The sequence below is a fragment of the Daucus carota genome, chromosome 5 (assembly GCF_001625215.2).
Source record: "Daucus carota subsp. sativus chromosome 5, DH1 v3.0, whole genome shotgun sequence".
Classification (NCBI taxonomy): Eukaryota; Viridiplantae; Streptophyta; class Magnoliopsida; order Apiales; family Apiaceae; genus Daucus; species Daucus carota.
Window position 1 is genome coordinate 36204826 of NC_030385.2, and position 19489 is coordinate 36224314.

Here is a 19489-nt window from a genome sequence, read left to right on the forward strand (position 1 = left end):
ATCAAAAACTCATACCTTGGGGGGTTTAAGGTATGGGTTTCAGATTTTGTTTTTCTCAACCAAACAACAAGTATGGGTTTGGAATGGACAAACCCCATACCTGATTCCAGAAACCCACGAACCAAACGACCCATCTTGCTTTTTTCTTTTCTTCTTTTTTTAGAAAAGTAGAGTACGATTTAGTTCAAATTTCACATAAATCAGTTTCATTTAAGTTTCTGCCAGTTAAGAAAATGTTAAATATAAGTAAACACTCTACTAACCAATACATAGTCATGATTATATTTTTGTTAAATGTTAAATCATTTGTTATATTTTTGTTTCTCTATTTGTAGGAAAAGTGACATGACTGAACAGAGATAGAGGATAATGAATAGAACATGTTAAAATTAATAACAAGAAGAGATATGTTAAATCGTCTTTCATTATTCTATATAATTTTTAAAATTATTTTCAATATAAGATATAAGAAAAAGTTAACTCTAAAATGCCAAAAATATCACTGCGAATTATCCCAATATTCAGTTAGTTCAATATAAATTTTATTATGGAGCTATTTTTTTCTTTCAGTATTAACATATTCATTAAGTAGTGCGCATGTTTGTGTTTCACAGTCTCAACAATTAAATACCATTGTCTGATAATTTCTCTTAAAAATAATGTCATAATTATATATCAATAACTTCTATATTATTAGTATGTTTTTATAAACATGTAACTTATATAAATATAATTATGTATATAGGTAATGAAGTCTCTAAATAAAAACTATTGAACTGATTATTCATAATACAATAATTTTTATTTTGAAGGTGTAGTTGTATTATTATAAAAAATTGTTAGTTTTATCTATCACAAAACTCACATTTTTTGTCGAAAAATTAGTAGTCTTGTCTATCATATACTTCTGATTCGGATAAAAGTTTCACCAAAAAATAAAATATTATATACAATTTATCTTATTTTGCATCGATGCTTCATTTTTTTACTTTAAAAAAACAAATAACACTAAAAACACAATGGGCCTTTTTGAAAACTATTCTTTAAGTTGCAAACAATATGCTATGACCGTCCTTTGCAACTTTAATGACCTAAAAAACAAATATTTATGTTGCAATTTCAGTAATTTTGACCGTATTTTGAGTATAAACTTAAAATATAAATAGTTTTTATGAACATTGTAAAAATAAATCATAAAAGTTAAATCACATTTTAAAATTATCAAAATATAATCAGGCCACATTGAAATTTTCTATTATTGTCAGCAAAATTGGTACTGCTCCCTCCGTCCCTCTCAATTCTTTACATTGGAGAGTGACAGGGAGATCAAGATTTATTAATATTTAATAATAGATTTGAGATAGTGGAAAAAAATAGTGAGTGTAATAGTAATTTTAATTGTTAATTGTTAAATATGATATAGTAGGGGAAAATAGTGAGTGTAATAATGAAAAAAACTTACTATTTATATTAATGTAAAAAATGAGAGGGACATTTCAAAATGAGAGTGACATTTCAAAATAATAACTTAAAAAAATGAGAAGTACATTATTTAAAGTGTGCATGCATTCAAGATTCTCAGGATACCGAAGGAACCCTGTCCCGTGCCGTCGGCTGTCACTTGTAAATTGCAAGCTGTAACAAGGATCACCCTGTAATCCCGTCCTGTAAAAAATCATAAGAGGACCCCTCAACACAGATTCATTTTTAACCATCTTCCTCGCAGATGCCCAAATCACGGAGGAGATATAGGAGTGAGTCCGATTAATTCACGTTATTAACAGCGTAATTTTATTCCTTAAACTTCACTTAATATTTATGGAAGTTGTTTAATTCTAGGTTTTAAAATTACTTTTCGAAAGAAGAGCATAATGTAGAATAAAGCGTATTACCAGAGAAAGTATCAAAATATATCGTTTGATTTATTTTGATTTAGTATCACTATTCAAAAAAAAAATTGTGTTACAGAATACAGCCATATCATGTACGTTATGCTGGGACCAAGATATAAATGATGATTTTACCTACTATTACTGGACTGGCTATATTATATTATGAGTATTACAATAAATTACATTCCACAATTGTATTTAATCTTTATTTATACCTCACCAACAGTAGGTAACGAAGATTTTAATTTTGCCCCGTGTATTAGCCAAAAAAAAAAAACAACCTAATATTCGATTACCACACATTTTGTTCTTAATAATGCTAACAACATTAGGTTTACCTGCGTTGAGATGTTAAAAATTAGTTTAATAAAAAATTAATTAAATCCAAAATTTGAAAACAAAGAAAAGCAAGCGAGAAAAGACACGTAAAGTGAAAAAAAGGACACGTAAAGTGAATAAAAAAAAATGGAGTTAATTAACATAATGAGTTGCTAAACCTAAAGCATGACCAAATCCGAACAACGTGGGAGGGAATGACAAAAGACTAAAAAATAAAAATTGGAAAATAGAAGAAAAAGACGAGAAACCAACAAACGCGCAAAAACAGAAATCTCTTCATTAGCTTAGCTGAGATATAGACAGAGAGAGAGAGAGAGAGAGAGAGCGCGCGCGAGAGAGAAACAGCAATTACTAATTGAAATCAATCAATCTCTCCCATCAATTCATCCCACTAGCCTTTACTCACATACATAAACACGAGAGAGAGAGAGGGGAGGCACTTTGTTTGCAGATGTATTGAATTGATTGAGTTAAGTTCTTGGCCAGTACTGGAAGTAGTCGGATCGAATCGGAAGCTGGTTGATAAATTCCGAGAGTTTCCGATCCGATTCGAGTTGCTGAGAAATGGTGATTTGTTCTCTTCTTGTATTGCTGTATTTGTTGATTATTGATTTAATTTAAGTTTTTTATTGTCATATATGTTTGTATACGTTGTGTAATTAGGTTTAATCTGGATTGACTGTCGCTGACTTTGTTAGTGTTTGTTTGTTTTATACTTGATTTTAGTTCGATTCGATAGTATGTATGTATATTAGGATTTTGTAGATGCACATTGTTAGCTGCTGTTTTGCAGAAGATTATTCAGTTTGATTAGGTTTAGCACTGTGAATATTAGTTGACCAAGGGTTGAATTTGTGCACTTCAATATGTTTTAGTCATTACGAGCAGCATTGTTAGAGTTGATTTAGCAAGACAAGCTCAACTAAGTTTAGATTTGATTATGTTTCACGTTTAGGATCAAGGTGTATATATTAGATCACTAGGCATTCTTTCTAAAATCGGCTTTTACTAAAGATAGGAATTAACACCATATAATTGGAGATTAATTCTCTTTCCCTATTATTTATGAGGGAAAATAACACGGGTAGAATTAGGGGAGAAGAATTATGTGTTGCCATCGTGTAAGTAAGTTTTGATTTACTTTTGAAAGTCAAATGTAGTGGTAAACTTAGGCTGCGCGAAATACAACTTATCTGCTTATCATATTAAAGTTTCTCTACCCATATATTTTTAGACTTTTATATTGTCAGAATTTTTTTGGGTACTGCAGCCGCTAATCTTTCTGCTGTGAATAGTTCAAGTATGGTGGATAATGGATATTGTAACTACAATAGTGTCTTAGCTGGTTTTCATTAATTTTAGCTAGATATCATTGACTAGTTCTTCTTAACTATCAAATTTTAAATCAAGTATGTCCACTATGTATGCCAACGGTTGACAGTTTAATCTCGTAGAGCTTCAAACAAAAGTTCCTTGTCTTTGATAACATACGCTGTATTATTAAATCTGAGTCCCCATTTTATTTTTATGAACTTGTAGCATTTACATGCGTTAATGGTTGCAACAAGAGCAGACTCTTACTATCAATATTTACTTGTCGAATTTCTAGTTGTACGAAATTAAAATTACTTAAGTGCCGACTGCTGATGCTTGTAATCTGTAGGTTGTTCTGGCAAGCTTAGGGGTTGGTTCTGTTGTATGGGTGGAGGACCCAGATGATGCTTGGATTGATGGAGAAGTTGTTGGAGTCAATGGGGAAAACATTGATGTTCTCTGTACTACAGGGAAGAGGGTGAGAACTCTTACAGTGACAGATCATATGTAGGACTTATTATGTGTTATTGTATAATGACTATTGTGAGATTGGTGGGGTGACCTCTTTATCTTGATTTTTAATGTGTAGTAGATGATTTCTATAATGGAATTAAAGTAGGATGTTTTGTCATTTTAATGGATGGACTTGTAAAGTTCTTGATTGTTGTTTTCCTTGCATGGAACAAGCTTTTCTAAGTTTGCCCTCTCTAACCTTTTGATGTTGAATTTGCACTATAGGTAGTTGTCAATACTTCAAATGTTTATCCCAAGGACGCGGAAGCACCTCCATGCGGAGTGGATGATATGACTAAACTTGCTTATTTGCACGAACCAGGGGTTCTAAGTAATTTAAAATCTAGATATGATATTAATGAAATTTATGTAAGTTCAAAGGCCTTCTTACTATCTGGCTAATTACCTGAAAGCATCTGCTATGTCATTTCCTGTAAAAAGTAAATGTAAATGAACCTGATTATTGTTATTGTGTCCCAGACTTACACAGGGAACATATTAATTGCTGTAAACCCTTTTAGAAGATTACCGCATCTTTATGATAGCCATATGATGGCGCAATATAAAGGTGCAGCTTTTGGTGAGCTCAGTCCCCACCCATTTGCTGTTGCTGATGCTGCATACAGGTAATGGATCAACATATCCCATTTAATGATCAAACACAGTTTTTATTTTTTATTTTTTAATTTTGTTATGTATTGTTTAAATCTGTAATAAGGCTCATCTCATGATGCAGAGTTATGATTAATGAGGGTATTAGTCAGTCGATTTTGGTCAGTGGTGAGAGCGGGGCTGGTAAAACTGAAAGCACTAAACAGCTTATGCATTATTTGGCCTACATGGGTGGAAGAGCTTCAACTGGGGGAAGATCTGTTGAGCAGAAAGTCCTAGAGGTAATTACATCTTTCATAAGATTTTGTTTATCAAGCTCACAAATGAGAATCTTTCCATTCTATAATCTCATCTCTTTTTTTTTCCTACTTCACAATAACTCGGGATTTAATCCCAGATGATAAATCTTTCGCCTGGATTCAATGAATGAATTTACTTCATATAGCAGAGATTAATAAATATGCTTATTATTTTTTTTATTTTTTATTGCAGTCCAACCCTGTCCTGGAAGCATTTGGGAATGCAAAAACTGTCAGAAACAATAACTCAAGGTGGGAAGATTTGCTAATTCAACAAATTTCATGTTTAAACAACATATTTTTTTTAAAGTGTCTGCACCATTGTTCTTTGTCTGCTTCTAACTTGCGCGTTTTGAGTGCTGTAGTCGATTCGGAAAGTTCGTTGAGATTCAGTTTGATAATAAGGGTAGAATTTCGGGAGCTGCTATTAGAACTTATTTGTTGGAAAGATCCCGTGTGTGTCAACTCTCTGATCCTGAAAGGAATTATCACTGTTTCTACATGCTTTGTGCTGCACCACAAGAGGTACCGTTTTTTTAGTTATTTAAAAAGGTTTTTGTGTACTAAAGATTTGCTAGACACTTATTACAGTGTTTATTTCTGGTTACATAATTGTGAAACGTATTATTAATTTATCATATTTGAGTTTGACGTGATGATTTTAAGTTTTCTTATTGCATATTGGCGGCATTATCAATATATGTTGTTTTTCTAAAACAAGGTTCAATGCTTCCATCCAATCCCACACTTTTCTGGGGTCTTGTTGTGTTGACACCTTATCTTATAAATGTCGCAGCTGCTGACATTAGTCTATACACTTAATGTTATGTATGCTGCATGATGGTCAGTTTGAGGACTTTGTCTTTGTATTCTGCTGTCAGGAGCTTCAAAGGTACAAATTGGGAAATCCAAGAACATTTCATTATCTTAATCAATCAAATTGCTATGAGATAGATGGATTAGATGAATCTAAAGAATATGCGGCAACTAAAAGGGCTATGGATGTTGTTGGAATTAGCTCAGAGGAACAGGTAATTTAAGGAAGATTATCTTATGTTGGAACAACAAATTCTTTGCATGAAGTTTCTTTGAGTTTGCCTTTGTCAAACTAATGTTAATTATCTCAGGAAGCTATATTCCGAGTTGTAGCTGCAATACTCCATCTGGGGAACATTGAATTTGCTAAGGGAAAGGAAGCGGACTCATCAGTGCCCAAAGATGACAAATCTTGGTTCCATCTTAGAACTGCAGCCGAATTATTTATGTAATGATCATACTTGTAGTGTTGTACCTCTGTTTGCTTTAATTGTTATTTTATTGGGAAATTGCAATACTTGAGTGTGACTTGTTAATTCCATATTTCTACAGGTGTGATGTAAAGGCTTTGGAGGATTCCCTCTGCAAACGTGTTATTGTAACCCGTGATGAAACGATCACCAAGTGGTTGGACCCAGAATCTGCAGCCACCAGTAGAGATGCATTGGCAAAAGTTGTGTATTCACGGTTATTTGACTGGTGCGCTCCATTTCATATGCTTTGGAGCAGTTTCCACTACTGGCTATTTTACATTTGTGTTTACTCTTTTGTTTTATACATCCATTCGTGGTGATATCTATGCAGGCTTGTAGATAAGATCAATAGTTCAATTGGCCAAGATCACTCTTCAAAGTACTTAATTGGGGTGCTTGATATTTATGGGTTTGAGAGTTTCAAGACAAACAGGTGCTTAACTGGTACGCCTTTTGTTTTCATATTTGTGAAGATCTGATTAAATGCAGTTAGCTGCAACAGATTTTCATGTGACTATTGGCACCAAAGGGTCGGGTTTTACCATATTTTTCAAACCCCCACATCTGTATCTTGTGCTTGAGTATCATGCTCTATATACCAAGAGCAGCATGTCTTCACATCAAGGTTTAAACAATCTCTTCAATGTCTGTATTAGCCGCAGAACATCTTTATACTGCTCAATGGTGTGCTGAAGGCCTCTGTGAGGATGTTTCTTATCCATCTTTGAGGATATTAGCCAGCTTTTGTTGTCTGAATTTGTCCTCTGGTGCTTTTTTCCTGTTCTAATAATTAAGTAGTTATTGTATATATTTCGGTGTCTGCCCGCGAGTCTGAAGTCTTTGTTTTTGAATAAGTGATGCAATTATGAGTTTTGCATCTTCACCTGCCATTAGTTGCTGCTTTGTTTCAAGAGCCTAATTATGAGGTAGGGAATTATAAAGTCAGCAGCCACTTAAAAAATCATTTTTACAGTTCTGGTCCTCACAATTAAAATGTTGTTTTTGTTTATTATTCATTATATTTCTATCTGGAACTAGTATGTGAAGACTGGCTTGTATCTAGTAAATTAAGATTTCTAAAGAAATGATTATTGAAAGTAAGTGTTAGGTTATTCTTTATGATATAAATGATTTGCTTTCATTGCAGCTTTGAGCAATTTTGCATCAATCTGACAAATGAGAAACTTCAACAACACTTCAATCAGGTGTTGGTCATTAGCATTTGCATGCTTTTTCTCACTTAAAAAATACGACAATAAATTAATGATTCTGTCTTTGGTATCTGATTCCTTTGGATAGCATGTTTTTAAAATGGAGCAAGAAGAGTATACCAAAGAAGAAATCAACTGGAGCTATATTGAATTCATTGATAATCAAGATATATTGGATCTCATCGAAAAGGTTAGTGTCATTCTATGTAAATCTAGTATATTTCCAACCTTACTATTAACTGCACTTCTGTTTTAGTTATTTGAACTAAAATTGATATATAAACTGTTGCATGCTTTCATGTCAGTGCTAAATATTTGGTTAACATTATTCTTGATGTGGAGGCACTATTTTAGAGTTTGACCTTTCATGTAAGAGGGTGTGCAGAAATAATACTGTGCTTGCTGACTAAGCTACTGTGCACATCATTACATTTGAATAATATAATACTATTCATCCTGTAGCTTTAAGAGCATATAATCCTACCCTATGTCTAATTGACCAACTGGAAGTAACATTTGAAGCACAAGACCCGGTCTTTACTTATACTGTAAAAATCTTGAATATGTAATATTGTAAGTTTCTTCTAAGTTTTCTTTTCGGCTGGAGGTGTTTGGAAGGATTGATGTTGTTTCTTGCTTTTATTTTTAAATATCTATTCTTTTTTGGTATCCTTGATGTTATGTCTATCGGTGTAGAACTTATTGTAGACAAATGGATAACTGACACGAGATTCTATGTCCAGGTCTTCTCCTTGCTAATGTATTTTTTTTTTCTTCCTTAGAAACCGGGGGGCATTATAGCTCTTTTGGATGAAGCTTGGTAAGTAGACAATGCAAAGTGCAAACTCTTCCTGTTGTTTGCTTTTGTTTTACAGATAGATACCTGTAGCACATTGCTTTACTTGGTCATCTGTTTGGTTTCTATATTATGATCTAATTGTTCTGATTGTGGAATCCAACTTAAATATATTCTGTAGCATGTTTCCAAGGTCAACACATGAAACTTTTGCACAAAAGCTCTATCAGACATTTAAGGACCATAAACGATTCAGCAAGCCGAAACTCTCTCGTTCTGGCTTCACCATTGGTCATTATGCTGGTGATGTAAGTTTGAAGTTTTCATTTGTTGCATAATATTGTTGATGGTCAAAATTTAATAAGATAAAAGGATAGAAGCCAGTAAGCCACATGAATAATATAATGTGTAATAACTATTTCAGGTCACTTATCAAACTGAACTGTTTCTGGATAAAAACAAAGATTACGTTGTAGCCGAACACCAATCTCTTCTGAATGCTTCTTCCTGTTCCTTTGTGGCGAGTTTGTTTCCACCATCGGAGGAGTCCTCAAAAAGCTCAAAGTTCTCTTCAATAGGATCACGTTTTAAAGTATAGTCTCTCGCTGATATTCTAATTAATCATATTGTTCTTTTAGGTCATCATTGTTAGTGAAGTTCAATTTTGTTCTTTCAGCAACAATTGCAGTCATTGCTCGAAACTCTCAGTTCAACTGAACCTCATTACATACGATGTGTAAAGCCTAACAATCTTCTTAAGCCAGCTATATTTGAGAACCATAACGTTCTACAACAACTACGTTGCGGGGTAAGTTTACTTACTGTATCACCAATGATTATCTATGAGTTGGATTTTGTTTGCATTTGGTTTCCGGTTTGACTTTAATATGTCTGTTTTGCAGGGAGTGATGGAGGCAATTAGGATAAGCTGTGCTGGATATCCTACCAGAAAACCATTTTATGAATTTGTGGATCGTTTTGGCATCCTTGCTCCTGAAGTTTTAAGTGGCAGGTTTGTAATTGAATTTGAACTGGCTTTTATATTTCTTCAAAACCATAAACTTTCTTGGCTAATTTTTGTATAATAATAGTTTGGATGAGATCAATGCTTGCAAGAAACTTCTGGAGAAGGTGGGGCTTGATGGCTATCAGGTAATTTGTGTGCTGGTGTAGCTATATACTTTGTATTAAATTTCAGGATATTGACATACATCTATGACTTATTTTAAAGAGTAATAATCGTCAAATCCATCATCTGCTGAATTAAGCTGATGTATTTAATTTTTCTCAACCAAACATCTCTTGGTTGTTTATGCAGATCGGTAAAACAAAAGTGTTTTTAAGGGCAGGTCAGATGGCAGAGCTGGATGCTCGCAGGACTGAAGTCTTAGGAAGATCAGCTAGCATTATCCAGAGGAAAATTCGTTCATACATGGCTAGAAAAAGTTTTATTATGTTGCGTCAGTCCGTTTTGCAGATTCAGTCTGTGTGCAGAGGTACATGATTGTGCTGGATGTGAATGACCTTTGACAGTTTTACATGTTTCTTTCCTTAATATCTTTCCCTCTAATTTTATTAGGACAACTTGCTCGGCATATCTATGGAGGCATGCGGAGAGAAGCCTCTTGTCAGAGAATTCAAAGAAATCTACGCATGCATTTTGCTAGAAAAGCTTATAAAGATCTGTGCTGTTCTGCCATTTCCATTCAGACAGGTATGCGGGGAATGACTGCTCGGAGAGAACTTCGCTTCAGGAAACAGACTAGAGCAGCAGTTATGATCCAGGTGAGGCTAATTTATGTAGCACGTGGTTTTCTGAAACAAACTCTTCATCAGTTTTATGCTGGAACAAACTTTTTCATACTTTTGCTTACATTTCTGCCTTACACACGCGCGCGCGCGTGTACACACACACACACATATGACATGATAAACAGCAGGGGTCCGTAGTTGAGTACATCAGAAAGTTCTGTCTTTACATGTAGGATATCTACATATTGCCAAATCTTTTCTTATGACATAAAATAACTCAATTTGTTATATCAGAGCCACTGCCGTAAATTCTTAGCTTGTTTGCACTATAAGGAGCTGAAGAAAGCTGCAATCACCACACAATGTGCGTGGAGAGGGAAAATTGCTCGTAAAGAATTGCGAGCACTCAAGATGGTGAATACTATATTACTATTGCTTACTCTTTTCCTGTTAATATATTTTCCTGCTTCTAATATTTTATCGTACTTGCCATTATCTAAACTTTATCAATTAGCTTACGTTAGGAACATTACCATTATATATATATATATATATATATATATATATATATATATAATGCCCTTTAATACTTCAATACTTCAACAAGAGTTAGACCGGTAATAAAATAAATGAAGATTTCCTTTGAAATGGTCAATTACTATCTATATCTATATTATTATACTATAAAAAGCCAACATGGCTATAATTTGTAGTCGTACAAAATTTTGGTTTGATACTCTCCTTTAAAATAAAAGTCTACAACATGTAGATATCTATTAAACAGTTTCATATACTAAAAACACTCCTTATGATAAAATATCTAACAGATAATTGTATATTTAAGTGGTATGAACATTAAGAAGGCGAAGAATTAGTTCTCCCCGGAACCAACTGGTAAAGGTACAATCCACAGGTAAATACAGCAAGTTATATACAAACATTTAACTGAATCTTCTGATACTCCCAAAAACAGCAAACATGTGCACACCTAGCTGAAACTTCAGGGCGGAGGCATGGCCCCTGCAGGACACATAGGCCCGTCCCTGTATCCACGGTTTTGCTGTGTTAGCATGCAAAATTGATCTCCCTTTCTTTCTTGCCTCCTAAACAATAAAAAAATTCTATGAAGGGACACAGAGAAAAACAGTTGTGAATAATTTGGTAGTGCATGATTGACTTTTAATTAGGTTTGCAAACATAAGTATCTCTAATGTATGCATGAAATACTTGTTCACCTTCTTAAGCAGTTTTTGACTTCCGTGGAACTTATTTTTTTTTATTTGAATATGAAAACATAATCAAAAGTATTTATGTTGCAATACTTTGTGTCATATATAGTGATCTAATGTTTGCGGGAGCTAATAATTATTAAGGTCTGTTTATTAGTGCATACTTTAGGATGTATTCTGTTCCTTGTTCTTGATGATTTCCACTGCAGGCTGCAAAGGAAACCGGTGCTCTTCAAGCCGCAAAGAATAAATTAGAGAAGCAAGTTGAGGAACTTACATGGCGGTTACAGCTGGAGAAACGTATAAGGGTAAGTTTATCTGGTGAACGGTGAACCCTCTAATTAGCAAGTATCTGCATCTAGCTTGTAAAGTATTTAAGTTATCTTGTTGGATTCTTTGACTTTCTATTTACCATTTATACATATATTGACAGAAACAAGTTGCATGTTGTTGCCGCTATGTAAGGTAGACGGTAGTACATAACAATGTCTAGACTTTAAAGCAGTAAGTTAAAGATTAAATGGTTGTACATGGAGTATGAAGTAAATATTAATTGAAGGATGTTGGTTGCCTGTGGAAGCGCGGGACTTCTTGGTGATTTCAGGAAGTCTGTAGTTTGCATATGTAAATATCAGTTTTACTGTATAACTGGGGCCGAAGGGTAGTGTATTGGGCACTTCCCTCTTGCCAAGCGAGGGTAACAACTGCCACTACTTAATTTCAACGGGATAAGCAAATAAAGGCTTGTAACCTGAACCACATCGACAGGAGAATGCACAAGTAGCAACCTTTTTGTGCTTCTCTAAGGATTTTACTGTGTGTATGATTCTTAATGCAACTTTTTCGTTACCCGTTTTAATCTTTGTTTTAGGCTGATCTGGAAGAAGCAAAGACACAGGAAAATATCAAATTACAATCCGCTTTGCAAGATGTGCAACTTCAGTTCAAGGAAGCTAAAGACTTACTTCAAAAAGAACGCGAGGCTGCTAAAAAGTTGGCTGAACAAGTCCCTGTCATACAGGAAGTTCCAGTTGTTGATCATGGCCTGATGGATAAACTTACCGCTGAAAATGAGAAACTTAAGGTTAGACGTATGAAAATGTATTGCATAGTTGCTTCTTTTCTTTTTCCATTTTGGGCATGACAGAATTTTTTCTGTATATTATTACAGATTATGGTAAGCTCTCTTGAAGTGAAAATCGGTGAAACTGAGAAAAAATATGAAGAGACTAATAAGCTTAGTGAGGAGAGGTTAAAGCAAGCCTTGGAGGCAGAATCCAAGTTAGTTCAGTTAAAGACGGCTATGCACAGGTTGGTAAAAAGGTGCTAGATGTATCTTTGAACTTTCAGTTGATTAGTGAGATGCTTATTGTTGTTTTTAATATTCAGGCTTGAGGAAAAAGTCTCTGACATGAAATCTGAGAATGAAATCCTTCAGCAAGCATTGTCAACTTCACCAGTTAAACGAGGGTTAGAATTTGTAACGACTCCATCAACCAAGGTCAGCATTTGTTTGAGAAAAGTAAACAGTAATCTCCTTATCCTTCAGACACTATCTGATTGTTAATTTTGCTTTTCTGCAGATTTTAGAGAATGGAATTCATGCAAAAGAAGATAGTCGATCCAGTGTAAGTGTATCATACTATAAATCATATCTTTATGGCTCTTTTTTTGGAGGGGCGGGGGGACAATATTTCTAATAAAAAATAAACTGCAGGAACCACAAAGTGGCACACCTGCTAAGAACACAAGGACTGATCCTGATAGCAATTTTAAGAGGCCCCCTGTTGATCGTCAACATGTAATTGCTGATTTAGATTTCAGAGACCTTATTTTATAGTTTTACAATGGCTTATTCTAATATATTGATGCAGGAGAACGTTGATGCTCTTATTGACTGTGTCATGAAAGATGTCGGGTTTAGTCAAGGCAAACCTGTTGCTGCCTTTACAATTTACAAATGTCTTATACACTGGAAGTCCTTGGAAGCAGAAAAGACTAGTGTGTTTGATCGTCTCATTCAGATGATTGGTTCGGCCATAGAGGTAATAAAGGCAGTGCCCAAGTTATCATATTATTATTTATCTTGCATCCTTTTTGCTTTAATATACCTATCCTTGTTAATAATGTCAGTGTTTATATTAATGTGAACACCCTCAATGTTTTGCTGTCATCAGCTAAATAAGAGGCTTAATTCTGGGTTTGGATACAGGACCTGGTCGAATTGTTATTGACATTTACTATTCTGCTACTGTCCCAACATGGAACTGCTGAAAGAAATCTACCGTCTGATACAGCTAACTTGTGTATATTCATCATAAATAAAATGTTTAGTTACTATTGCAGCTTTACATTCTGATATAAAAAAATGTGATTATATTCATTCAATCTTTAGGGTTATGAGATCGAGGCACTTTAACTTAAAAATTCCTTGATCATCAATATACTGTTCTGTCAAACGAAATTAACAAGATCTTTTACAAGGTTTTCACATATAGTTGCCCAAGTTATTTTTCAGCACTCAAATTAAACTCTGATAAAGCGTTTTAAGGGAACATTGTTAGAGTATTGTGTTTGCACTCAATTAAACTCATCTCCTCTGCCACCTTGAAATCAGCTAGGTAGGTTTCTTCGACTCTCATCTTTTACTTATTATTTAAAGCCACAGGGCACTCAATAATACATCACAGTAGCACATTATTTGGTTATGACATTTGTTATTATATTTGTAATCTTGTAAATCCTTATATAATGTGATATATGTGTTAGCCTTATAACTTTAAATACTGTATCTTATAACACAGATTAAAAAATTATAAGTATAACCAATACATTATGTAGTAGTAACGGTGATAACAGCAACAATATGTTTATTTTCCAGCTAGAGTTATATCAGTAAATGCATTTCTGATTCTAAACCCAAGTCCTCCATTTGCACGGTATATTCACAAATTTTTAATTGAAAATCAAAATTAATTAGATTTTACGTTGCTATTTTTTATTTGTAAATATAAGTTTTTTAATAAGAATATATTGTAATTTTATAATGGAATATAATTTTATCACTAAATATTAATATAGTATCCAATTTGACTTATTTAAAATTGACTTTCAACAAATAACTTTTACTGGTAAAAGTAGTTAATTTCTCTTTACATATTTATATGCAACACAATTTAAGCTTAATGTATTTTGGAAAAAAACTTAACATGAACTTGGAAAAATTAATTTAAAGAATAAATTAAAATGTATGGAAATGTATTTTATTTTTATATGCAAGATATATTCGATAATAACTGTAACAACTTAAGAAACAGATTAGAAGTATAAAAGTAGCTGCCACAGAAAACAAAACTCAACTTGGCATAAGGACGTCGTTCATTATTCAAGTACTTAAATAATAAGCTTATATATGTACTTGGGGACAATAATAGCGTTCATTATGTATAGCAGTGCAGCACGTGCTCAATGTTTTGGATAAGCGGTTGCATAAGCTCGCCGTATGGGTCCTACATATTACCCAAGCCTTTAGTGGATCCCAGTTATACCTGGACAAACATAATTATCTTTTCCTATACAATTAATTCACCTTTATGGTGCTCTCAAAATTAAATTGTATTAGTACTTGTATCCCTGAGAATGGATGCAGTTATGCTTTAAGTATTTTTTTTATAATGTAAGACAATGGATGATCATCATAATGACTTAACTGCAGGATCAAGATGATAACGAGCACATGGCTTATTGGCTGTCAAATACATCTACATTGTTATTCTTGCTTCAGAGAAGTTTAAAGCCTGCTGGTGCATCTGGTGGAAGTTCAGTGCGGAAACCACCACAGCCAACATCACTTTTTGGAAGAATGACAATGGTACTGACTTTCTTACCTTCCTCATTATTCCTTTCTGCAAGATGAATAAGTCTGTCTAATGACATGCACAATTATATGTTACTGCAACATTCAGGGATTTCGCTCATCCCCTTCTTCTGTTAATATTACTGCTGCCACTGCTGCGCTGGAGGGAGTCAGACAGGTTGAAGCTAAATATCCAGCATTGCTTTTTAAGCAGCAACTTACAGCTTACGTGGAGAAAATATATGGCATAATTAGAGATAACTTGAAGAAGGAGCTGGGATTGTTTCTTTCCTTGTGTATCCAGGTCAGACTCTATAGAAATTTGTACAACTTGCATAAACATTGCTGCAAGAGTTACTTGCGCACATGATATGCTTGAATCTTGATTATTGAGTATATTCACTCTCTGGCCTGAGTATTGATGCTCCTACAAAGAAGTCTATTATGTTGACTTTTAGTATTAGTTGGTAAACTGGCAAAACTTCTCATGTGTAGAATTCTCTCAGCCTTGCCAAGTTTTTTCTTACTCATCCGATAAAATAGAAAGTTTTCTGATATTTCTTTAATTATTGTCACTTGAAACAAGCTAAATTATGTAATGGTGGGCAGTTCTTGATATGTACATGGTATCAGAAAATTTCGTATCTTACTGATTCCAAATTAATTCTTTTCCTTTCAAACTGCACCCATAAAAGCATTCGCCTTTAGATTTTTGTGTTTATGAAATATTAATATGATAAATTCAGGCACCAAGGACATCAAAGGGAGGTGCACTAAGATCCGGACGTTCTTTTGGCAAAGATTCTCCTTCAAATCATTGGCAAAGCATTATCGATTGTCTCAACACTCTTCTCAGTACACTAAAAGAAAATTTTGTAGGAACCTTGTGTACATATATTTATATATACATATGTGTGTTCTTTAATTTGGATGAGACAAGAGTCGCAAAACATCCTAATCATATTTTTATGTTTAGGTTCCACCCATCATTGTTCAGAAGATATTTACCCAAATTTTCTCATATATTAATGTGCAACTCTTCAACAGGTAACCCAAGTTTTTGTACTATGCCTGTCCAGACCATCTGTTGTGTCATTTTGCATTGCAGATCATAGCTTAATGCAAACTTTCCATAATTTGCAGTCTTCTACTACGTCGTGAGTGTTGCACATTCAGCAATGGCGAGTATGTAAAATCTGGGTTAGCAGAGTTGGAGCAGTGGTGCTGCCAGGCAAAAGAGGAGGTGTGTTTCTTAGATCTTATTAATTTTCAAATAATTAATACTTGATTGACTTGCCTATTTAAATGCCTTCTTATTCTCTTTGACTTCTTATCCTTTTTACTTAAATCGCAGTATGCAGGCTCGGCTTGGGATGAACTTAAGCATATTAGGCAGTCTGTTGGATTTTTGGTATATTTCTTTTTATTTAAAGTGCTATTTTGCGTCATGTAACACTCACAGACACACATATAAAATGCATGTAGCATCAATAATTTGTAGACTTTCTTCAGGTACAAAAGCTTACAGTGTTGTTTCTGTTTTGTTCATATATTTTTATCTACAAAATGATTTTGACTTGCTGATTTAAGTATAACTTTGTTGTATGCTGGCAGCTTAGTAATCTATTTTATCCCCTGCAGGTTATACATCAGAAGTATAGAATTTCTTATGATGAGATCATTAATGACTTGTGTCCCGTAAGTTCTCTGTGCTCCTCTTTGTCATATATTTCCTGCACATGTTTGTTTTCTGTTCTTCATATAAAGGAAAAGAAGCTACTTTGACTTGGTCAATTCATAGCTCGTCTGTATTTCTTGGCATATGATAATTGATACATGTGATTCCAATTCCATAATGTTTTTTTTCTTCTGTTGAAACTGCCAAACTATTATTTAGCAAAAAAAAAAACTGCCAAACTAATTCTTGAAGTGCATTGTTGTTTCAAACCTTTACTGCTACATGATCTGAAACAATAATGACCACAGAATCAGTTAGATGTTATATTGCTGGTACCGCTATATAAGCTTTTGATGTTGGCCTAAACACAAACTTGTTATTTTAGGTCCTAAGTGTCCAGCAGCTATACAGAATATGCACTCTGTATTGGGATGATAATTACAACACTCGAAGTGTATCTCCTGAAGTAAGTCTTATCAAGGAAGCATTCTACCAAGTTACCGTTCTCACTAATTTTAGTAGATGCTAAACAGGTCAGACTCAGATGTTATTTTTTTTTTCCAGGTTATTTCAAGCATGAGGATACTAATGACTGAAGACTCTAACAGTGCCGGAAGCAACTCTTTTTTGCTGGACGACAATTCCAGGTAAAAGCTTGTCCTTTCTTCATAATAAATACTTTTATATTACCATTTGCAGCAAGTTAAAGTAGAGAAAAAGTTGTTGATGAGAAAATTTTTGTTTGGGCATGCACTTGTACATACCATCCAAATGTTGACCTTTACCAGGAAAAAAATATAGTGCAGGGAAATAGATTCTTCTTCCAGTAGTATAGATTGTCGTTTTTTTGGTTAGGGGAGTATAGATTATCTTTGAATTCCACATGTTCATAAAATTTCAGACTAGTGGCATGTGTTTGTACATGCTAGTATGCTACACAAATGTTGACTTTTACCTGGAATAGTTTTATATGCTTGAATGCAGGGAAATAATATTTTCATGCAGGATTCGTGATTATCTTTAGTGCAATATAATTATAAATTATCAGACTATAACTACTGCCGTTACTCTGTATGCAGCATTCCATTCTCAGTTGAAGATCTTTCTAGTTCACTGCAAGTAAAGGAATTTTTGGATGTCAAACCTGCGACTGATCTTCTTGAAAATCTATCCTTCCAATTTTTGCACGAGTGATTTTTATTAAAGCTCGAGCATGCTTTTCTTATGTCTGCCAAGGTACAGGAATCTAAATATACTTGGCAGGCATATTTCATGTTGTAAATCCATTCTTTTCTACGGTTATCCTTTCAAGCCTGCCCACTATGTATAATTAATCTATTGAATTTATATGTTAAGATTTCACTAGCACAGGGTAGGGGGTTTCTTTTTGTTCAAGTGTGCAGTGCATCTTGTTTTGTATTTTTCCATTCTTCTGTCACTCTAGGCAGCATTCTTTGTAGGAAGACGGGAGGCAGTGTCCCTGTAAAAGTCAGATCGAAAGTTTACTTCATCTGGCCATCAAGTTAAATATGTAATGTAAAGAAATTTGACCATAAACGATAATTCTACTAAAAAAATTGTACTTGGATTCTCTACGCCCTTGTGTATGTGGTGTGCTCAGTACTGTTGAGCGTCTCCTGTTCTTTTTTGTAAGTCGAATTTTCTTTTGCTTGTAAATTTATATGTAAGGATTAAGGAGATATTATTTTAAAAATGCACCACAGCATGTTTATATATTTGTGATGATGGCATAAGTTGCTAGATCATTTGGCAGTCAATTTCAAAAGTTTTCTTGCATTTAAGTTATACTTGTAAATGAAGGGATAAGAATTGTGCTCCCTTGCCGCGTCATTTTTTACCTTTAAGCATTGTCAAGTTTTTATTTCGAGGAAGTCTCCAGATTGATAGCATGCTCTGAAGATCAGCAGCTGCTTTTATAAATATAATTGATACAGCTATACAATTATATAAAATATGTTTTTTTCAGCAACTACATTGTGTAATATATTAGAAATTACATTATGTAAAATTAAAATAAAATATTAAAACAATTTGGAATTTTTTATTTGTAATTAATTAAATAATATAAAATAAAATAATTTGAAGTTACGATTTTATCTTAGTATTTGTGTTTGCTCACTTTCATTTATTATAAATTAAAAATCATTGCAATTTATTGTAAACCAACCAAAAAACACTCGATATGTTTCGTCTAGAGCATGGTAAACCATTGCAACTAGCTGAGAAGCCGCGCGTTGCGACGGTCTATAAAAATTATATTAATGATTCAATATTAATATTTGTAGAATGCAATAATATTATGGCGGTCTATAAAAAGTATATTAATGATTAAAAATTAATATTTGTAGGATTAAATAAATTTTATATTATAAAAATCTTGATGTAATACCAATACTAATATATAAAATTGTAATATCGAACTATAATTCATGGTGAAAAAATGAAAATAAATTTCTACACGTAATTAACAATTTAAAACACGATGAATTTTAATTTTATTTGTGTTTTTTTTTTGAAAAGAAATCATGTTCTTACATTATCACCTTCCTCCGATTTTTTTGATTGATTGTGCACAAAAACATCTAACTTAAATCCGTAATATAGCGGTCTATAACTACCCTCCATTATAACAACCTTTATTTTTTTAATATTGCATGAACAGTCTTCACTTAAAAGTTGCTTGAACGG

At 33.5% G+C, this 19489-nt stretch overlaps 1 protein-coding gene across 1 annotated transcript; it reads left to right on the top strand.

Annotated features, from left to right (window-relative positions):
* The first annotated feature begins 2472 nt into the window (after positions 1-2472).
* On the top strand, positions 2473-18516 carry LOC108222804 (myosin-6). Its single transcript, XM_017396717.2, has 39 exons — positions 2473-2798; positions 3895-4023; positions 4284-4427; positions 4539-4684; positions 4795-4951; positions 5163-5221; positions 5335-5494; positions 5851-6000; positions 6097-6233; positions 6338-6484; positions 6590-6691; positions 7406-7463; positions 7558-7659; positions 8252-8289; positions 8447-8573; positions 8690-8857; positions 8942-9073; positions 9168-9277; positions 9357-9417; positions 9584-9761; positions 9845-10050; positions 10312-10431; positions 11456-11554; positions 12118-12330; positions 12418-12557; positions 12636-12747; positions 12830-12874; positions 12964-13047; positions 13121-13291; positions 14962-15117; positions 15212-15406; positions 15849-15977; positions 16079-16149; positions 16246-16345; positions 16457-16513; positions 16744-16800; positions 17166-17246; positions 17345-17427; positions 17860-18516. The coding sequence occupies exons 1-39, from the start codon at positions 2796-2798 to the stop codon at positions 17972-17974; spliced, it is 4542 nt and encodes a 1513-aa protein (XP_017252206.1). The 5' UTR covers positions 2473-2795; the 3' UTR covers positions 17975-18516.
* Positions 18517-19489: the final 973 nt, after the last annotated feature.